Source organism: Notamacropus eugenii, chromosome 1 (assembly GCF_028372415.1).
Source record: "Notamacropus eugenii isolate mMacEug1 chromosome 1, mMacEug1.pri_v2, whole genome shotgun sequence".
NCBI lineage: Eukaryota > Metazoa > Chordata > Mammalia > Diprotodontia > Macropodidae > Notamacropus > Notamacropus eugenii.
In genome coordinates, this window is record NC_092872.1 from 62,727,913 (window position 1) to 62,751,256 (window position 23,344).

At 36.5% G+C, this 23,344-nt stretch overlaps 2 protein-coding genes across 2 annotated transcripts; both read left to right on the forward strand.

The window, feature by feature from the left end:
• The first annotated feature begins 4,015 nt into the window (after positions 1-4,015).
• Positions 4,016-4,960, forward strand: LOC140523102 (olfactory receptor 13C9-like). Its single transcript, XM_072638161.1, has one exon. It carries the CDS (start codon positions 4,016-4,018, stop codon positions 4,958-4,960), a length of 945 nt encoding a protein of 314 aa, XP_072494262.1.
• Positions 4,961-22,240: 17,280 nt separating this feature from the next.
• Positions 22,241-23,170, forward strand: LOC140523113 (olfactory receptor 13D1-like). Its single transcript, XM_072638165.1, has one exon. The coding sequence runs from the start codon at positions 22,241-22,243 to the stop codon at positions 23,168-23,170; it is 930 nt and encodes a 309-aa protein (XP_072494266.1).
• Positions 23,171-23,344: the final 174 nt, after the last annotated feature.

Sequence of the window (23,344 nt, forward strand, 5' to 3'; positions counted from 1 at the left end):
CTCTATTACCAGAGATGTTTCCTTGTTCCTTTGGCTTACTCTTCAATTAGAATGCACCAACATTTTCTTTCTAATTGCTCTGTGGCCCATTGTCCCTGAAGCATCCCAAAGTTTCTAAATTTGGCACCTTGCACTTTTCAACTTTAAATTGCTTTGGGATTAGCCTTGATTGCGTTGGGTAATGGCTGCTTTGCAGATATTTACGGTGATCCATCTATGAGACTCTGGCAGTTTACGAAATATACACAGACTACCTTAATGTCAGAATTTGTTTGGTGATGTTTTGGAAGAAGTAAGGGAATCTATTTGAAGCGGTGGAAATAATTTCTCAAACCTCCAGGTAAACCTTGGATATACTGACCAGATGCCACCCCGGAATTTTTCAATTTCCAATGATAACTACATGAGAATTTAGTTATATAGATTATGAATGGCATGAGTTATTAGATTTCAATCTATAACTACTTTTAGACATGAATAGTTCACCCTAGAAACTGATTATTTGGTAACTTTCCTGAATTGTAGATATTTGTTATCCTGAGGGATTTCTTTAAAAGAGCTTATACCAGGAATTCATTCTTGCTCTGCACAATATAAAATCTCCTGCTAAAATCAAGAACTAATAATAAATACTATTACCACTATACATACAATAATTATTATAATAATATATTATATATAATATATATTATCATATGACAGTATGTTATAAACATACACTGTAAATATATAACATAATAAAGTAATCCTATAATATAAAACTGTAATAGCCATTATTATTACTAAAGTGATAATAACAAGCATTTATATCCTGCTTTAATGTTTGCAAAGTGCTGTACTTATGTTACCTCACAAGAATCTATTCAGATGGTGATACATTATCTTGATTTTACAGAAGAGAAAGCTGAGATTGAGAGATAATAAGTGACTTTCCCAGTCACACAGTTAGTAAGTTTATAAGGCAGAGTTTGGACTCAGATCTTTCTCTCTCGAAATTCCATGTTGTATCCACTGTATCACGTAGCTGAAGAAACCTAGTAAAGTTGGAAGTTACAGATATTGTTCAATTGAAGTACTAAGCTGTAGGAAAATAAATGTTTCTTAAATATCTACTATGTAAAAAGCTTTGGGCAGCAATGTGACATAGTGGATAGAGTGCTGTGCCTACAGACAGGAAGACTCATCTTCTTCAGTTCTGACACTTACTAGCTGTGTGACCCTGGACAAGTCCCTTTACCTTGTTTGTCTCACTTCTTCTTCTATAAAAATGAGCTGGCAAAGGAAGTGGCAAGCCACCCTAATATCTTTGCCAAGAAAACCCCAAATAAGGTCACAGAGTCAGACACTACTGAAAAAGAACTGATGACTCCCAGAGAAGCAAAGTGACAATATTCAAGGTCTTATACCTAACAACCACAACAACAACAACAACCCTATGAGGGAGGTGATATTGTTATCTCCATTTTATGACTGAGTGAGTGAAAAAAGCATGCATTAAGTTCTTACTGCATATGAAGCACAAATAAAAATAAAATGTCTCACGCTAAATACTTTAATAAAGAGTCTAACTCAAACTTATCTCCAATTCCACACAGTAACAATAGGTAAAAGAAAAACCAGATGACCCAATATGGCTATCATGAACGCACAGAATTGTCAAGTCCTGTGAAGAAAATTAGATCTCTTTTGTCAAACACAAAAAAAAGGAGTTAAGTAGCTTTATTTGTTTCCTTCTCAGCCTAAGCTTCCTGACTATTCCTTCATTTTATGTCTTAGAAATAAGTGATTGATATACTATGAGTTCTTCAATAAATATTTGCATTGTTCTTTGTTCTTTCATATTCTCTCCAACCCCTAATCCATTGTTTTATGAATTGATTCTAAACCATCTAAATGTTCTAGACACAGACAGATAGATAGATAGATAGATAGATAGATAGACAGATAGGAAAATGAAAGGAAGGAATAAGGAAAGAAGGAAAGAAAGAAGGAAGAAAGAAAGAAAGGAAGGAAGGAAGGAAAGAAAGAAAGAAAGAAAGAAAGAAAGAAAGAAAGAAAGAAAGAAAGAAAGAAAGAAAGAAAGAAGGAAAGAAAGAAGGAAAGAAAGAAGGAAAGAAAGAAAGAAAGAAAGAAAGAAAGAAAGAAAGAAAGAAAAGAAAGAAAGAAAGAAAAGAAAGAAAGAAGAAAGAAGGAAAGAAGGAAAGAAAGAAGGAAAGAAAGAAAGAAAGAAAGAAAGAAAGAAAGAAAGAAAGAAAGAAAAGAAGGAAGGAAGGAAGGAAGGAAGGAAGGAAGGAAGGAAGAAAAGAAGGAAGGAAGGAAGGAAGGAAGAAAGAAAGAAAGAAAGAAAGAAAGAAAGAAAGAAAGAAAGAAAGAAAGAAAAGAAAGAAAGAAAGAAAAAGAAGGAAGGAAAGAAGAAAAAGAAAGAAGGAAGGAAGGAAAGAAAGAAAGAAAGAAAAAAGAGAGAAAGGAGGAAGGAAGGAACGAAGGAACGAAGGAAGGAAGGAAAGGCAGAGGAGAGGTTCTTAATGTGGGAACAGTGAGCTTCGTTTTTTAATACTTTGAAAACTATGTTTCAGTATAATTAGTTTCTTTTGTAATCCTATAAATTTTAATTTATTATGTTAAAAGCATTATTCTGAGAACAGGTCTTTAGGCTTCACCAGACTGCCAAAGGAGTCCATCACAGAGAAAAACTTAAGAATCTCCTAGAGAAAAGAATAACTTAGGTTCTGTCCAGCTTTAATTTTATTGTTTGAATCCATAAGGGATAGTCAGAAATATCAACAAAGCAAAGTGATTTTCTTTAGCATATTTGAAAATGGAACAAAAGGATTTATTCAGCTGTAATTAATGGTATTTACTTTCATTAACACTGCTAGCATCTTAGATTTCCTAGAAGGAAACAATAATTTCAAAGACTTTTGGAAGCATACACTTGTAAATTTTTTAAAGTTCTACATTCAATGAAATTACTCCTGACATGCTTTCTTCTATATGAGGTGGGTCTAACTGGGACCACGCCAAAGTGCGTTTGGTTACGGAGGTACCTCCTCAAAAGCGGCAGTTAGGTACTGCCCTAGTGCAGGAGTCAGGAGGACCTGAGTTCAAATCTCACCTCAGACACTTGGCCCTCAGAAGGTATGTGACCTTGTACAAATCACTTAACCTCAATTTCCTCATCCTGAGGCATCTCCAGACATCCTGATGAATATCTGGTCGCTAGATTCAGATGACTCTGGAAGAGTAGTGAGACTGGTGACCTGCACAGCCCTCCTACACTAAAAAACAAAGTTAAGTGCCAGTCATGTCAACATGTCTTTTTTGGCAACGAAAGGCAAACTCCCACACCTCCCCTCAATAAAAACTTATTATAAGACAATCTCATCTCTTTCCTAACTCCATTCATGTCTCAGAATGATATAACAATAGTCCTTAAAGTTTTGCAAAGCATTCTACATATGTGTGCTTATCTCTCTGTGTGAAGTTACGTTTCACTTTGATTAAACATAGAAATCAAGTTACTGAGATTCTAAATTCATCTAAGATTGGTTTTAGCAATTATTTCTGTTATTGATAGGCTAGAATACAGATACTAGAGTCAGTGACTTCATATGAATACTTTTCTGGAGAAAAGAATACATAATTTTGAAGGAAACAAATGACTTCATCTAGATGGTATATGGAGAAAAGACTATAGGATTTTGAATGGAAACAAAGTTTTATAAAATGCTTTATATGTCATATCATTTCACCCTCACAATAGCTCCATGACGTAATTGCTATTAATATCCCCATTTCACAGATGAGGAATTTGAGGCAGACAGAGGTTAAATGACTTTCCCAGGGTTTCAAAGAGTCTGAAGCAGAATTTAAACTGAGGTCCCTTGACTCTAAGAACAGAATTCTATACAATAATACAACCTTTGAATAGCCTTATAGTAAGACTCAAATATTTCTTGAAATGCTAATGGTACTTTGTTCTACTCTCACTTCTTGCAGCTGAAAGGAGAAAGAAATGGAAGGGATGAATAAGACAGTTCTAACTGAATTCATTCTTCTGGGACTTTCCAAATACCCCAAACTGGAGATTATCTTTTTTGTGTTATGCATGGTAATATATATAGTTATCCTATTTGGAAATAGTGTCATTATCATTCTGAGCATTCTGGATTCCCATCTTCACACCCCCATGTACTTCTTCCTCAGTAACCTCTCCTTCTTAGATATCTGTTACACATCTTCATTTGTGCCCAAAATGCTGGTGAACTTCCTGGCAACCCGAAAATCTTTGTCCTTCTCAGGATGCGTAGCCCAGATGTCAATCTCCTATTCGATGGGAACTACAGAGTGTGTCCTGCTGACTGTGATGGCTTATGACCGCTATGTAGCCATCTGTAACCCCCTCAGGTATCCCATTGTCATGAATAGGACCGTTTATGTGAACCTGGCAGCTTTGTCCTGGCTAATAGGTGGTCTTAACTCTCTGTTTCAAACTGTTCTTACTGTGCAGTTGCCTTTTTGCGGGAAAAATGTCATTGACCATTTCACGTGTGAAATCCTGGCTGTCATGCACCTAGCCTGTGCCGACATCTCCCTAAATGAACTCATCATACTGGTAGTAACTATAATACTCACCTTGACGCCTCTTCTATTAATTGTTATTTCTTATGTCTTCATCCTCTCCACCATTTTAAAGATCCGCTCTGCTGAGAGGAGAAGCAAAGCCTTTTCTACCTGCTCAGCCCATCTCACCGTGGTGATCATCTTCTATGGAACTGTCCTCTTCATGTATATGAAGCCAAAGTCTAAAGCTTCTCTGACCACAGATAAGCTAATTGCCTTGTTTTATGGGATTTTTACCCCCATGCTCAATCCCATCATCTACAGTTTGAGGAACAAGGATGTGAATGCTGCAGTGAAAAGAGTGCTGAGCAGAAATCTGTCCTTAGGAAAACAGTGAAAGATTTGGTTTGGGTCGATGCTGCAGGTGCACTTCTTAGGGCAACAACTTACTTGGATACTTTGAATTCCTCAGTTTGGGGTAAATTCTCCTACAAGGTAGGTCACGATCCTTCTCTCCCTCTCTCATCCTTCTCTTCTACAATTCTGGTCCAGGTGTTCTGATAAATTCTCAGCAGATGTTCTATGCAATCCACCTTAAGCCTGACTCTGTTTTTTAAAGTGACACAAAAATATCAGTGTACAACTTGGATTGTCCATCTATTGCTTCATTCTCGCTATGGAACCCTCCTGTCTCCTTTTCTGATTCTATGTATTTGATAATGTCTCTTCCACCCTTTTTTTGCATTTTAGCCTTTGTTGATAACATGTTGTAGCCTCTTTATTCATCTTTTCATCATCTTTTGGAGTAGTTGGAGAGGTTTTTTGGCCACAGCAAATCAGTAAAACAATAGCAACTACATGATCTTTAAAATATATTTGCATTTGTGGAATTTTTCATAAGAGAATGTGAAACTGTTATTTACATTCAGTGTCCACCTGCTTCCCTCTGATCTCCTCTGATCTTAGAAAGACAAGCATCCAAATGGAGGAGAAAACAAATGCATACATAAATACGCAAAGGACAACTATAAAGTGTTGAAATACAATTACTACTATGGGAACAGTTGGGGTACAATTGTCTGTTGAATTTTGGCAGAAGAAGACATGTCTCTGTATTTTCTTTGAAATTCAGGATGCTGACTCCTTGAACTAACTGAATGATATATGTACTTGGTTAAAGGAATGATATATGTGCTTAATTAAAGTGATTGTTAACCCCTTGAAAGTTGTTTCCCTTTTATGAATGCAGATCTAAGAACCTGTGATAGCAGGCCCGCTTGTGCATGTTGAGGTGTTTACAGCTGCACAGGGCTCACCAGTCATTGAATACTAATGACCCTGAATCATTTGGGACATTACGATTTGGTAATAAAAGAGGTGTCTTTGGAAAGAACACACGTTAAAGGAGGTCTTCTCTATTTCCAATTTCTCCAGTATTACTTCCACCCTCACCACCACCCCAGTGTTTTATTTCCAACAAGCCAGGCAAAATAAAGAGTTTGACATTATTCAGGAAAGGAAAATATTCTCTACCGAGTCACAGAAAACATTTTAAGGAATGAATGTATTGAAAATTCTGCTATAAATCTACACCTCAGAAAATCTGCCTATACTCCTACCAGAAACTAGGAAAATATAAATTCAAAAATTCTTGGTCAGTCCTTCAGTCTCCCATCAAAAGATTACTTTCCCATCCCATGTGGTAATAACGCTGAACTTAGAAACTCAGCACCTGAGTTCAAAATTGAGATCTATTTACTACAGATGTGACATTGGAGAAGTCACTCAACCCTTCTGGGCCTCAATTTTTTTTTTGCTGTATCTTTTTTTTTTAATTCTTTTTTGTTTCCACTGTTCTACAATCACTTCTATATATTTTAGATGTTAACAATCCCTCCCCCACTTTTCCCCTACCTCCTGTCCCCCTCCCTAAGAAAGCATACAGTTTTATATAGATTCTACACATACATTCCTATTACACACATTTTCACCTTAGTCATGTTGCACAGAAGAATCAAAATGAAAGGCAGAAATCATAAAACAAACCAAAACATAATATGAAAGAAAATGATCTTCTTAATTCTGCAATCAAATTTCATAGTTCTTTTCCTTGGTGTGGAAGAATTTCACTTAAGAAACTGTTGGGAATTATTTCAGTCCTTGCATTGCAGTGAAGTACTAAGTCTACCAGAAAAATTCCTCGCACACTGTGGTTGTTGCTGTGTACAAAGTTCTCCTGGTTCTACTCCTTTCACTCAGGAGCAGTTCATATAAGTCCTTCCAGTCCTCTCTGACTGTTCATCATTTCTTATAGAACCACAGTATTCCATTACATTCATATACCACAATTTATTTACCCATTCCCCAATTGATGGGCATCCCTTTGATTTCCAGTTTTTGGCCACCACAAAGAGAGCTGCTATAAATATCTTTGTACGTGTGGGACCCTTTCCCATTTCTGTGATCTCTTGGGGATACAGTCCTAAAAGCAGTATTGATGGGTCAAAGGGTATGCACATTGTTGTAGCCCTTTGGGTACAGTTCCAAATTGCTCTCCAGAATGGTTGGATCTGCTCACAGCTCCACCAACAATGGATTCGTGTTCCAACTCTCCCACATCTTCTCCAACATTTATCATCTTCCTGTATTGTCATGTAAGCCAATATGATAGGTGTGATGTGGTATCTCAGAGATGTTTTGATTTGAATCTCTCTAATCAATACTGATTTAGAGAATTTGTTCATATGATTATAGATAGCTTTAATTTCTTTCTCTGAAAACTGTCTGTTCATATTCCTTGACCATTTATCAATTGGGGAATGACTTGTATTCTTGTACATTTGACAAAGTTTTCTACATGTTTTAGAAATGAAACTTTTATCACAGACACTAGTTGCAAAAATTCTTTCCCAATTTTCTGCTTCCCTCTTAATATTGGTTGCATTGGGTTTGGCTGCACAAAAACTTTTCAGTTTAATGTAATCAACATTATGCATTTTGCACTTCATAATGCTTTCTGTCTCTTGTTTAGTAAAAAATTCTTCCCTTCTCCATGAATCTGATAAATACACTATTCCTTGCTCCACCAATTTGTTTACAGTGTCAATCTTTATACCTAGATCACGTACACATTTGGACTTTATTCTTGTGGATCATGTCAGGCATTGGTCTGTAATGGGACGAGTTAGAGCCGACCCCTATCCATTGCAGGACGCCACACTGAGAGCCTGCCTAGATAACCTAGGGGCTTGTCAGTAGGGGTGGAACTAGATGGATTTCAGGAGGACAGGTCTTGTCTTTGTTTGCAACGTGGCAGTTCTTTGTCCAGCTCCGGATGTCCAGTGGAGAAGACACCCATGTAAGGAAAGGTGTTAGGTGATAGGTTCAATGTATAGGCTTAGGGATGTTCACATAATTAACACTATATATGCATGTGAGCTAGCTGGAATAAACGGAGTCTTCACCACCTTGTTTCCTGCCTCATTCATTACTCACTAGATCAAGGCCTCTTGCTGGACAAGAGCCTTGGGTCGGGTTAGGGGTTCCCGTAATGGTCTAGGGGACCCCAACATTGGTCTATGCCTAGTTTCTGCCACACTGTTATCAAGTTTTCCCAACAATTTTTGTTGAACTGTGAGTTCTTATCCCAGAAACTGGGGTCCTTGAATTTATCAAGCAGCAGATTTCTATATTCATTGACTGCTGTGTCTTGAGTACCTAGCATATTCCACTGCTCTACCCTTCTGTTTCTTAGCCATTACCAAGTGGTTTTGATAAATGCTGCTTTGTAATACATTTTGAGATCTGGTAGAGCTAGGTCACCTTCCCTAGCATTTCTTTTTATCAGGTCTCTTGATATTCTGGACCTTTTGTTCTTTCAGATGTCTTCTGATATTATTTTTTCTCCCTCTAGAAAATATTTTTCTGATACTTTGATTGGTTTGGAACTAAATAAGTAAATTAATTTAGGTAAAATAGCCATTTTTATTACATTGGCTTGGTCTACCCATAAGCAACTGATGATTTTTCACTTACTTAGATCTGACTTTATTTATGGGAAAAGTGTTTTATAATTGTGTTCATATAGTCCCTGGATATGTTTGGACAAGTAGACTCCCAAATATTTTATAGAGTCTACCCTAGCTTTAAATGAGATTTCTCTTTTTATGTCCTGCTGTTGTGCTTTCTTGGTAATATATAGAAATGTGGAAGATTTGTGTGGGTTTATTTTGTAACCTGCAACTTTGCCAACGTTGCATATTATTTCAAGTAGTTTTTTTGCTTAAATCTCTGAGATTCTCTAAGTATATCATCATATCATCTGAAAAGAGGGATGACTTCATTTCTTCTTTGCCTGTTCTAACTCCTTCCATTTTTTTTCTTCTCTTATTGCTAAAGCTAACATTTCTAGTACTGTATTGAATAACAGTGGTGATAATGGATATTCTTGTTACAGCCCTGACCTTATAGGAAATTCATGTAGCTCATCTCCATTGCATACAAAGCTAGCTGAAGATTTTAGGTAGATACTACTTATTATTTTATAGAAAGTTCCATTTATTCCTGTGCTCTACAGTGTTTTCAATAGGAATGGGTACTGTATTTTGTCAAAAGCTTTTTCTGAATCTCTTGAGATAATCATGTGCTTTCATATTGATATGATCAATAATGCTAATAGTTTTCCCTAATACAAAACCAGCCCTGCATTCCTGGTATAAATTCTCCCTGATCATAATGTATTATTCTCATGATAACTTGCTGTATTCATTTGACAAAAATTAAATTTAAAATTTTTACATCTATATTCATTTGAGAAATTGGTCTATAATTTTCTTTCTCTATTTTGGCTCTTCTTGGTTTAGGAATCAAAGCCATACTTTTATCATAAAAAGAATTTGGGAGGACTCCTTCTTCCCCAATTTTCCCAAATAGTCTATATTGTTTTGGAATTAACTGTTCTTTAAATGTTTCATAGAATTCACTTGTAAATCCATCTGGCCCTGGAAATTTTTTCCTAGGGAGATCGTTGATGGCTTATTCAATTTCTTTTTCTGACATAGGGTTATTTATGTATTGAATTTCATTTTCTGTTAATCTTGAAAATTTATGTTTTTTAAAATAACCATCCATATCATCTAGATTGTTGAATTTATGGGATTACAGTGAGGCAAAGTAATTTCCCAATATTGTTTCAATTTCCTCTTCATTGCAGGTGATTCATTTTTGATATTGGTAATTTGGTTTTCTTCTTTCTTTTTTAAATCAAACTGACCAAAGGTTTATCTATTTTATTGGGTTTTTTCATAAAATCAACTCAGTTTTCATTATTACTTCAATAGTTTTCTTAATTTCAATTTTATTAATCTGTCCTTTGGTTTTCAATATTTTTAATTTGGTACTTATTTGGGGATTTTCAATTTTATCTTTAGCTAGTTTTTTTCAGGGGCATACCCAATTCATTGATCTCTCTTTTCTTCATGTAGGCATTCAAAGACATAATGCTTCCCCTAAGAACTGCTTTTGCAGTTTCCCATAAGATTTGGTAGGTTTTCTCATTATTGTCATTCTTTTGAATGAAGTTGTTGATTGTTTCTATAATTTGTTGCCTAACCCACTCATTCTTTAGGATTAGATTATTTAGTTTCCAATTAATTTTTGGTCTATCTTTCCATGGCCTTTTATTACATATAATTTTTATTGCATTGTGATCTGAGAAGGATGCATTGACTATCTCTGCCTATCTGTACTCCATTGGGAGGTTTTTATGCCATGGTACAGGGTAAGTTTTTGTATATGTGTGATGTACTGCTGAGAAAAAGGTATATTCCTTTCGATCCCCACTCAGTTTTCTCCAGAGATCCATCATATGTACATTATCCAGAGTTTTATTCACTTCCTTAACTTCTTTCTTTCTTAATCTGAAGTTAGATTTATCAGGTTCAAAGAGGGGGAGTTTGAAGTACCCCACTACTATAGTTTTACTGTCTATTTCTTCCATAGTGCCCTCAATTTCTCCTCTAAGAATTTGGATGCTATACTACTTGGAGCATACACATTGAGTAATGAAATTGCTTTTTTGTCTCAGGTAACTTTTAGCAGGATAGAGTTTCCTTTCTTATCTCTTTTGATTAAATCTATCTCTGCTTTTGCTTTATCTGAGATTAGGATTACTACCCCTGCTTTTTTTGTATCACCTGAAGCACAATATATTCAAGTCCAACCTTTTACCTTTACCCTGGGGGGTATCCTCCCATTTCAAATGTGTTTCTTGTAAACACAATACGGTTTTATTATGGTTTTTAATACATTCTGCTATCTGCCTCCATTTCATGGGAGAGTTCATCCCATTCACATACACTGGGCCCAGAGCAGAGGACAGCCCAGCTTTGGCACATGACTTGGCTGGGACTTGAGCAGATTTCAGGGCATGGAATCACAGGCAGCAGCTGAGGTTCTCTGATTTCTCAACTCACAAACATGTAAGACAGCTTGAAAAAGCAGGGGAAAAGCTCTTTCACTTGGTAGAGAGGGATGTTAGGTCAGGAACTGGCCCCAGGGTGGCAGAAGCCACTGCGGCACAGTATCTGATTTTGGAGCCCTCAGGCTTGAGACCCTGAGAGAATCAAGCAGCGTATCTGGGTTTCAGTCCTGAGTGGAGGTCTGGGAGTTGGTAGGCATGCTGGCATGGCAGAGTTGGTGAAGGTTCTGGAGAGGGAATTGTACTTACAGATCGTGGACAGAAAAGAGTGCTTATGGTTACTCCCAGACCAGAGTGCAGGCCAGGGAAGGAGTAAACTCTTCTACGTTAATTGTTTCACCTTTAAGGAACTGACAACTTACAGGTCCCTAGAGTACACCCTGCATTTGACAAAGGACTCAAACGTCAAGTAACTGGCTGGGAAAATGCCCAAAAAGGGGGGAAAATAAGACTATAGAAGGTCACTTCCTGGGTAAAAAGGTACTTTCTTCCATCCATTAGGATAAGGAAGAAGAAAGCATACCATGAGAGGAAGACATGAAAATCAAACCTTCTACAACAAAAACCTCCCAAAAAAGTATGTAATGGTCTCAGGCCATGAAAGAGCTCAAAAAGGATTTGAAAATCAAATAACACAGGTGGACGAAAAATTGGGAAGAGAAATGAGAATGATGCAAGAAAACCATGAAAAGTGAATAAACAGCTTGCTAAAACAGACCAAAAAAATGTGGAAGAAAATAACACCTTTAAAAATAGACTAACCCAAATGACAACAGAGGTCCAAAAAGCAAAAGAGGAGAAGAATGCTTTAAAAAGCAGAATTAGTCAAATAGAAAAGGAGGTTCAAAAGCTCATTGAAGAAAATAGTTCTTTAAAAATTAGAATAGAGCAAACGGAAGTTAATGACTTTATGAGAAACTAAGAAATTATAAAACAAAACCAAAAGAATGAAAAAAATAGAAGACATTGTGAAATATCTCAGTGGAAAAACAACTGACCTAGAAAATAGATCCAGAAGAGATAATTTAATAATTGTTGGTCTACCTAAAAACCATGCTCAAAAAAAGAGCCTACTCAGCATCTTCCAAGAAATTAGCAAGGAAAAGGACCCAGATATTGTACAACTAGGGGGCAAAATAGAAAGGGAAAGAATTCTCTGATCACCTCCCAAAAGAGATGCCCAAAGGAAAACTCCTGGAATATTGCAGTCAAATTCCAGAATTCCCAGGTCAAGGAGAAAATATTACAAGCAGCCAGAAAGAAACAATTCAGGTATTGTGGAAATACAATCAGGATAACATAAGATTTAGCAGCTTCTACACTAAGGAATCAAAGGACTTTGAATATGATATTCCGGAGGTCAAAGGAACTAGGATTAAAACCAAGAATTACCTACCCAGAAAAACTCAGTATAGTACTTCAGGGGAAAAAATGGAATTTCAATGAAATAAAGGACTTCCAAATATTCTTGTTGGAAAGAACAGACCTGAATAGAAAATTTGACTTGCAAATACTAGGATCAAGAAAACATGAAAAGACAAACAAAAAAGAGAAGGCTTAAGGAACTCATTAAAGTTGAACAGTTTACATTGCTACATGGAAAGATGTTATTTGTAACTCATGAAATCTTTGTCAGTATTAGGGTAATTAGAAGGTATATATATATATACATGTAGTTGCATATGGGTATGTATGTATGTGAATATTATATATGTGTAAGGTATATGCACATGTGTGTATGTGTGTGTATATATGTATGTATATGCATATCTGTATATATACATAGACAGAGGGCACAGGGTAAGATGAATATGAAGAGAGAATGCCTAAAAAAAATAAAATTTACAGTTGAATGCAATGTACTAGGAGTAAGAGAAAGGGAGAGGTAGAAGGTAACAAATCATCTCATATACAGGAGTAAAGAAAGAGCTTCTACAAAAGAGAGGAAGAGAGGGGAAATGAAAGGAAATTGAGTCTTACTCACATGGGACTTGGCTTAAGGAAGGAATACCACACATTCAGTTGGATATGGAAATCTATTTTACCCTGCAGGAGGCAAGGAGGAAAGAGATAGGAGAGGGAAGACAATAGAAGGGATAGCAAATTAGAGAAAGGGATAATCAGAAGCAAACACTATTGTGAGAGGACAGGTCAAGGGACAGAATTAAATAAATGAAGGGTAAGATGGAAAAGAGGGAAATGTGGTTAGTCTTTTACAACATAACTATTATGGTAGTGCTTTCTATTGTTACACATATATGACCTATATTGAAATGTTTGTTTTGTCAATGAGGTTGGGTGGGAAGGGAAGGAGAGAATTTAAAACTCAAAACTTTAAGAATGAATGTTAAAAATTATTTTAGCATGAAGCTAGAAATTAAGTTTTACAAGTAATGGAATATAGAAATCTGTTATACCCTACAGGATAAGAGAGGGGAAGGAAGATGGAAGAAGGATGGGTAACAGAAGGGAGGATACAACAGAGGAAGGGGTGGATAGGATGCATGCTCTCCTGGGGTGGGAGGTAGGAGGAGATGGAGAGAAAATTTTGAATTCAAATTCTTGTGGAAGTGTATGCTAAGAACTGAAAAATAAATAAATTATTTATAATTTATATTTATTCTAAATTTTATATTTATAAATATAAAATTTGCATATTTGTAAATATATAAATAAAAGAACAGCCCACCCAGTTTTAATAGATGTGCCATAGAAGAGTATACAATTGACAATAGTATATTATGTTTAAATACATTTAAGTCCCTGAATAATTTAATCATGGGACAACCAAGAGAGAAGAATTAAAAAACACTTTCCTTAAGACCTTAGAAAATCTTTTCCTAACAAAACATTTAATTAGTACCAACCTTCCTTGTCTGAGCAGTTACTTAGTATGAAGGAATAAGTAAAGTACTGGAGAATAATAGTCCAATAAGCAAGTGAAATTAATTGGATCTCTGAGACTATTCATAAAGCAACAAAATGTTACTGTCTGTATCCTCAGAACTCCAACTTTAAATTGTTCAGGGAATAAAGAAGTCCCCAAGAGCATGAGAAGTTATAAACAAAGTAATTTCAATAGTGAGTCCAAAGGAGTTTATCTTAAGGTAGGCAAAGTATGGTAAACACAATCGTGGAATTATCAGGCATCTTTATTCCAAAATGATGCATAACTTTAATTTTTTGGACAGGACGCATTCATAGAGACTTTTTATACACAATGATATTTTCATTTTATCTGAGCACCCTAAACATTGGATACCAATCTATCTCATGGCTACTGTTAATTCTATTAATGTTGCATGTGACAGAAGTATTGTGCAGTCATGGTACATATTCACAGTGGTTTCCAACTCTCCCTTTTCTTCAGCTTTATTCCATCATGAATTATCCTAGTTGCTTGTGGAACATGGGCCTGTGAATCTATAAGCCATGTTAATCAGCATGGTTGCATTTTCAATCCAACATTTAATACCATCACCAAACCTATTCTTCCGTGTTATCTCTGTAGTAAAAAAACAATGTGAACAGAAGCTTCCTGATAACTGAACATGCTCTTGCTCTACCTTGAAGATTGCAGGAGACGTCTCTGGTCCTAAGTAGCTTAGGAATTGAGGTAAGAAATATTGATTCAAATTTTTTTTTTTTTAAGAAAAATGTTGAGTTAAAACAAAATCGAATCCCTTATACATCATTCTTGAATGAATGGTCAATTACCCTCTACTTTAAACTTCTGATGATGGGGAATGTATTATCCATACAGGCAGTTCATCCCATTTCCAGTAACTCTAATAACATAAATTATTATTATTAATAGTAATAACAGCACCTAACACTACTATATATGATCACACAATTTGCACAACACTACTGGGATGAAGATTTCAGGATTCCCAGAGGATCTTCTCTCCAAACTGCCTTTTTTTAAAAATTTGTTTTATTTCCAGTTCAAGGAACGAAAAGAGCACTTACAAAACACAATACAATACAAAAAAGAGATGATTGCACATGAAACTACAAATTTGCCCTGTACAATTTGTTATTCCCTTCAAATATATAACAAAATTATAACGTACATATTTTTCCTTTGTTTCCTTTTCTCCTGCCCCAGAGATGTCTACCTCATACATACACACACACACAGACACACACACACACAAACACAAACACACACATATATACACATACACATATATATGTATGTCATTCAATACATACTTTTATTTATCAGTTCTTGCTCTAGGTGCAGATAGCATCTCTTTTCATATGTCCCTAGTTTTCAATTTCTAGATTTATAATAGTCAAAATGACTTGGTCAACTCAAAGTTGTTCTTAAAACAACATGACCTTTACTGTATACAGTGTTCTTTCAATTCTGCTCACTTCACTCTTCATTATCTCCTGCAAGTCTTTCCACGCCTTTCTAAGTTCAATGAGCTCATCATGTCTTATGGCATAGTACCATTCCATCACAACTATACACCACATCTTATTCAGCCATTAACCAAGAGTTTCTTCATTTATGAAATAAAAGATTTCAACTAGACCACCCCCAAGGTCCTTTCCAGGTGTCAACCTATAATCCTACAAATAATCAGTTCCAGTGGAACATAGGGCATATATAGAGGGAGTACTATGAAATGAGGTAGAAAATGTGGAGAGGAAAGAAAACTAGGGGACAGAGTGGGGTAGGGACTTTTAGAAGGATATGTGGATTGAGATGGGGTAGGGGGGAAAAGGTGGGGGAACACTCGAAGAGGTGGGTGAAGTGGTGTGGGAGGGTAGTAGGAAATGGTAAGGTAAAAAGGATATGGTATAAAGAAGGGCTGAGAAAGAAAATAGTGAATACAAATAAGATGCAGGGAAATTCACAAATGATCATTTTAACTTTGAATGTGAATGGGATGTTTATAGCAGCTCTCTTTGTGGTAGCACAGAACTGGAAATTCCAGGACTACTTATCTAAGTTACCTGACCAAATTTGTTGTTGATCAGTTATTTCAGTTGTTTCTGACCCTTTGTGAGCCCATTTGGGGTTTTCTTGACAAAGACACTGAAGAAAGTTCCTTCTCCTGCTCATTTTACATATGAGGAAACTGAGGCAAAGAGAATGAAGTGACTTGCCTGGGGTTACACAACTAGTCTGAGGTCATAGGGCCTGAAGTCAGATTTAAACTCAGTCCTCTATCCACAGCACTACCGAGGCAGGTAACAAGTAAAAAAAGATAGAATTTGAACCCAGCTCCTCTGACTCTATAGGCAATTTTTGCCCCTTGCTACTCAGCATGCCCTAAAGTGTGTTGTAGATATCTTTAGTGGAGAGCCATGATCTGAATCCAGGTTTTTTGAATCCTTGTTAAGCATTCTTTCCAACATAGCAAATTGTCTCTGTTTTAGGAAGTTTCCCCTCATTTCACACTCTAGGGGAATGAGCATTGAACATGGTGTTAATAAACCTGGGTTTGAATCTGGACTGTGACACTAATCAAAGAAACCTAAATTTTTCAAAAACACTAATAGTTGCATCCATTTGAATTCCAGAAAAATTTATATTGGCATCCTTTTCAACATTTCTTCATGATAAAAAAACAGTTTTTGTATAAACTCAAAAAAGTGCCATTAAGAAACAGGGCAAGTTTTAGGAATATGATATTACAGTCAAGGTAATTATTATTAACCATGTCACCATGAGGAATTCAATTAATTTCTCCATTCTGAAATACTTTCATAGAAAGAATATGAATAATAGCACTTGTACAGCCCATATGATGAGAATGTTTATGAAATAAACACTGTAAAGCTCTATAAGTTTTGGGGTTGTTCTTGTGCTTTGGTTTGGTTTAGTTTGCTTTGTTTTGGTTTGGTTTGGTTTGGTTTGGTTTGGTTTGGTTTTGAGAAAAATGATCACCTTGATTTTTTCTGTCACCTAGAGTTAATCCAAGGCCCCTTATCAGAGTTTTATTTTGAACAGAACCATAGGATAAACGTTTTAGACTCCCAAAGAGCTCCATGGACTCAGTGGTACAAATTGATGACCCCAGAAACTGCAGGCAAAGTCATGGAAATTCTCCTTTGATTGGACTCCCAGTTTCCTCCTTTTCTTATCTTCTGAATGACTAGGGACAAAAATGGACTTTTTTTCAGGTATTTTCTCATTTTCTCTCCTGATTTAAAGAGGCTTTGCAAGCCTCTCCTGACTCAGGTCTTTGTTTTTCTACTTAGGACTTTACTCAGGGTAAAAAAGGATCACATGTCAAAATCCAATCATCCTTGACAGACTGATGGCAGCCAGGTCTAAGACTGTTTGTATTTCACAACTGAATGATAAAAGAGAACTAGAAAGGATACTAGATTCCATGAAGTACAAGTCAATGATTTTGCAGAAGGTGATACTGAGATCTAGAGAAGGAAATGACTCAACCAAAGTCATGAGGTACTCAGTAGCAGATTTAAAGTCCTCTTTAAACCAATTTGTGTCTGTGTGTTGCAGGAAAATTTCATTATTGACCATAGTTAGGATTGCATTAACACAAATTCCTTCAGGACTAAATTTTATTTCTGTTCACCAGGCACATTCATAAGTTTATGTGAAGTATAACATCAAGGCAGTACCCTACTTTTCAGATGAGGTGACTGAGACTGAAAAAAGATACAGTTACTATGAGAGGAAGCAGGGGGCAGTAGAGAACACAATGGATTTGGAATCAAGAAGATCTGGATTCAGATCTCTTCCCAGACTCATTCACTCTGTGATCTTGGTGAGGAACATAACAACCTCTCTAAGATTCCTGATCTGTAAATGGAGACAGCACCAACCTCACAGGATTGTTTCAAAGATCAAATTAGGAAAAATATTTTGTAAACCTCAAAGTATGATATAAATGTTAGCTAGTAATGATAGATCAATAGCAGTGATTAGAACAAAACAAAAGTGTCTAAGACTTTTTTCCTTCTTTATTTCATCCCTTCTTTTTTCTTCCTTTCTTCTTAATTTCCTTCTCACTTTCTCTCCCAGATTTCTCTCTTCCTCTTTTTCTTCCTTCCCTCTTTCCTTCTTCTCCTTCCTGCTTCCTTTCATTCTTTCTGTCCTTCCTCCTTTCTCCTTTCCTTCTTTCCTCCCTTCCTTCTTCTTTTCCCTTCTTCCTCCTTTTCTCCCATTCTCTTTCTCCCTCTCGATGTCTCCTCCTCTCCTTCCCTTTTTCCCTCCATTCCTTCCTTTCCTTGTTAGACATAAAAGAACTCTCAAAGGAAAAAAACTGGGTACTAGATGGACTCACAAGTTAATTCTGTCAGATATTCAAACAATTCATCCCAACCTTAAACAAACTGTTTGCAAAAATACCAAAAGGATGGATCCTACCAAATTTTTTATGTGACACAAATAATATGGAGGTAGAAATGATAAGATCTGGAACTGTACGGATTTTGTTGTTGTGTTCATCCTTTGTTTTCAAAGAAGACCATGACATCAGAGAATTGATGACATGACTTGCATCTGACTTTGTTTTGAGTGAGAGAGGACTGTGCAAGGTCACCAGCCTAACTTTCTCTTCCTGAGCCATTTGGATCTACTGACCAGATATTCATCAGGATGACTGGAGACAGTCCAGGATGCAATAGGAGACCTTGGCCTTTAAAGGCTACGGCCTTTTCAGGTACTCGCTTAAGACGGAGATGATGCCCATTCAGTGAACAGGGCTCTTTAAGATGGAGTCAGGGAATGGCCCCCTTAATGAGTGAAAGAAAAAAATGACTACATATAGCTGGAAGGGAAAGGGAAACACTTACTATTGATAATCACTCTATGCCAGGAGGGTCCAGAGAACTGTCATTAAGTGGAGTTTGGGTGGAACCTATTGTTGTCCAGTCTATGGTTTGCAGAGTGCACTGGTTTTAAGGTTTGGGGAAAGACAAGAAAGACAGAAAGAAAGACAATCACAGGACAACCCTAGAGAGTCCTCTCTCCCACCTCGAGTCTTCCCCACACATCGCTGTTGATCATGGATGGTAGATATGTAAATGAGGATAGCCCATGGTGGGGGTAGGTGAGTAGGGATGGAAATCATTACTTTCTATGAGGTATATCCTGTTTGCATTGACTTCTAAATAAAAAACACTCATCTTGTAAACCTTCTGAACCTATGAACTTACTAGTAGAAAAGAGATAGCTAATCTTGAGAAGTGATTGGAAAGTTCAGTTCTCATAGGAAGGGCAATGCCTCTATAATAGACCTAAATCATATTATTTCTCTTCCTAGGGAGTCCATGTCCTCATACGGTCTGTCAGAAGTTCTTAATCTAAATGTGTGTGTGTGTGCTTGTGTGTGTGTGTGTGTGATCAACTCCTTTGACAGTCTGCTAAAGACTATGAACTTCTCAGAAAAATGTTTTTATATGCATAAAATAAAATACATAGGAAATCAATTATATTGAAATACACAACAAAAAATTAAGACCTAAGAAACATTCAGGGGCCTCAGATTAAAAATCTCTGGTGTCCATTGCATATACGAGAATATGAGCAGAAACTGGCTATTTACCTGCCTGACACCCCCAAAATCTTGTTTCCCTTCCCTAGCAGAGTTCAAACCACAAGGTGATATAAGTATGAATTGGAGGATTGTGTAGGATCCTGTGTAAGAAGAGAGCCAATAAAGAGGGGAAAATGTAATGACTGATTTGGACCTGTCATGAATCCTTTCTGTGTTTTGGACATTTCTTTATCTGCTCCTAGGAGTCCTCTAATTGGGAGAAGGGCATAAAGAAAGGAAAAAGGATGTTTGAACAGAAAAGGGGATTTTGAGGGAACAGCCAGTATACAACACCAAGGAGGTGAGGGCAAGGAGAAGAATGATTTAGACTTGGAAGGGATATCAACTGGTCCAAATTTCTGATTTACCAATTGTCACACAACTGATTGGATGTAGAGAAAATAAAGAGTCCAGACTGACTCTGAGATTACAAAACTGTGTGACTAGAGAGATGGGGAAGCTCTCAACAGAAAAATTGGGGATACGGATGAGTTAGGGAGGAAAAATAGTGAATCTTGTTATTTAACAAAGAACTCTACATTCACTGTAATGATGGAGGAGGAAGAACAATAAATGGAAGGATATAAAATGAACAAATGAATAAGCATTTATGAAGTAGTTACCATGTGACAGGACCTATGTTAAGTTATGGAAACAAATACAAATTAGACTGACCTCTAGAACCTCACACTCTAATACAAGAAGATAACATAAAAAAGGATGGCTACAAGTTGCAGAGGGTGATGAACACAGAAGTATGGTTGGGAAACAGTTGACTTGGGGATCTGATTCCGGAAAAAAAAAGACAAAAATTTACAAATCAGAGCCCAGAGGTCTAATAGCAGAGCCCATGTTCTGATGGGAGGAGATGAGCTAGATGCACCTGAGTGGAAGAGGGAGAAACAGTTTGGAAAATGGTTAATACATGAGCCTTGGCAATGAGAAACTTATAAAAAATCCAATTAGAGAAATAAGATATTGATACTAAAACAAAAATAAATAGCTCCACTATACAAAACAGAATGGAGAAAGTCTCACAGCAGAAAATAGGAAGTTATCATTATCAGAGGTACAGATAAAGAATAGTCTTTCAGAACCATGACACATTACAGTTCATTAGAGTGCAGTGGGTGGGAAACCAGAGAAATCTTCATTGAAGAACCAGTAAGTGAACTAGGCTTTAAAGGACAAATAGGATTTAGAAAGGCAAGAATGAAGACAGAAGAGTTCAGGAATTGGAGAAAGAACGTTACAAAAGGCGAGAACAGCATAAGCAAAGATTCAGATAGGAGAAGGTAGAGGTCCCAAAATCCAGAAACAGTACTCCAGTCTTTTCTTTTTCCTGGAGATTAGGACATATAAAGGTAGGTAGTCAAATGTATGCTCCTGAAGAGCAAGAATACTTTTTTTCTTACTTATTTCAAGCATCTAGCATAGGGCCTTGCATACAGTATTTAAAAGAAGCCTATTGAATTGAATCTAAATGAACTGAATCAGGCTGTAGGAGACAATGATAAAAGGAAAGGTTTTGGTGAGAGGGGGATTTAGAACTCAAAATTTTGTAAAAACAAATCCTAAAAATTATCTTTATATATAACTGGAAAAAATGCTATTTAATTAATTGATTAATTAAAGGAAAGGTTTGGCTTTAGATTACAGAAGGCCTTCAATGCCTGACTTTATTCGGAAGGCAAAAGGATATGACTAAGAGTTTATGAAGAGGGATGAAATTAGGATAGAAGCAAAAAATATAATTCTCAGTTGCAATTATGCCTACCGTAAGGTGGGTAGAATAAAGACAGATGTGATTGTGAAAAATGGAAGCAAAATATATAGATAATCATAAACTGAGTCACAGAGAAAGAAGGAAAAAATTGAGCATGCACAAAATGAATGCTAAGAATTCATGAGGGTTTTAAGCCATTAGCATCACTGGCCATACAAGTGGACAAGGTTGCAGTAAAGTACATTAACTTCTGGTCCTATTAACAAACTAAATCATGACTTCTCCTTTCTCTTTACAGAGAAAATTTTCCTAAAGAGATAATGTGTTAATTTGTCAATTGTTCTTAACGCTCTCTTGACTGCCATCCCTTAATGGCAATGAGGAGAAGATCCAAGATCTGAAGAATGGTGAATCTGTATTATTCATGTGTAAGGACAAGGACCTTATACATACAAAGGACCCATATATGAGCAGCCATTTTCAAAAACCAAAGTTATACATTCTTGCCTCCCAAATCACCTCTTGTCCCCTTTATCTCTAATCACAAGCATCTAGTAATATGTAGTAGCGGCCATCTACCAGTAATAAGCAAGTTAAGTTGGAGAAAGTTTCAAAGCACCTAAACATTTGGCAAGATGATGGGGGGGAAGTCAGTATTTGTTTTACAATTTTACTGCATTCATAGAAGGGTTAGCATTTGGAACTAAGGCAGCACTAGGTGAAACACAGGAATCATCTTACAGCATTAAATTGTAGCCAAGATTTATCCTCAAATTTCAGATAAAAATCATTTGTAGAACTTTAAATGAAGATATGGAATGCAACCAGAGGGGTCCTCCCTGTTTTATACAGCTGCTTAATAGAGCAAGGAGCTTTGAGTATTTGAATTTACCCTGTGTTCCTCAAAGTAGCTAATGCTAAAAATAAAAGAGAGATAAGAGAATGAATGGGGCAAATCAGACTGTTGTGTTGGAATTCATTCTGCTGGGCCTTTCTAAGCATCACAATGTCGAGATTGTTCTCTTTGTGTTATGCCTGGCGATATATTTGATCATTTTACTGGGGAACTCTTCTCTCATTATATTGAGTATTCTGGATTCCAACCTTCACACCCCCATGTATTTCTTCCTTAGTAACCTCTCCTTCATGGACATCTTTGGCACATCCTCTTTTGTTCCTTTAATGTTGATTAATTTCCTATCAGTCAGGAAAACCATCTCTTTCCCAGGATGTGCATTACAAATGTACCTAACTCTTGCCTTGGGAACCACAGAGTCTGTTCTGTTGGCCATGATGGCCTATGACCGGTATGTGGCCATATGTAATCCCCTGAGATATACCATCATCATGAATATGAGAGTCTGTGTGCAATTGGCAGCCATAAGCTGGATAGTTGGGAATATAAATTCATTACTGCAAACAATCCTCACATTGAGGCTTTCCTTCTGTGGAAATAACATCATTGATCATTTTTTTTGTGAAATCCTGGCTGTCCTGAAACTGGCCTGTGTGGACATTTCCCTCAATGCTTTTGTCATGATGGGAGCAGTTACAGTGATGATAATGACTTCAGTGCTGCTCATTTTCATCTCATATATGTTTATCCTTGCCACCATTTTGAGACTCAACTCAGCTGAAGGAAGGAAGAAAGCCTTCTCCACCTGTTCAGCCCATCTGCCTGTGGTCATCATATTCTTTGGAACTATACTGTTCATGTACTTGAAACCCAAGGTAAAAGACCCAGATTCAGACAAACTGATTGCCTTATTCTATGGTGCAGTGACCTCCATGCTAAATCCCATCATCTACAGTTTGAGGAACAAGGAAGTGAAGGCAGCAGTGCAAAAGATTGTATTCTCCAATAGAACATGAAGCACATACAACTATTTTCGTTATAGATATTAAATATTCAAAATTACCCAAAATATATTCTCCAATCAATGACATTATTACCTAATAGCCTTCATTTTGTTAGTCTGTGAACTCAAAAATTTAGTTTTTAAAATATTGTTACCTTGAATTCTGTGATCCTCAGTTCACCGATGT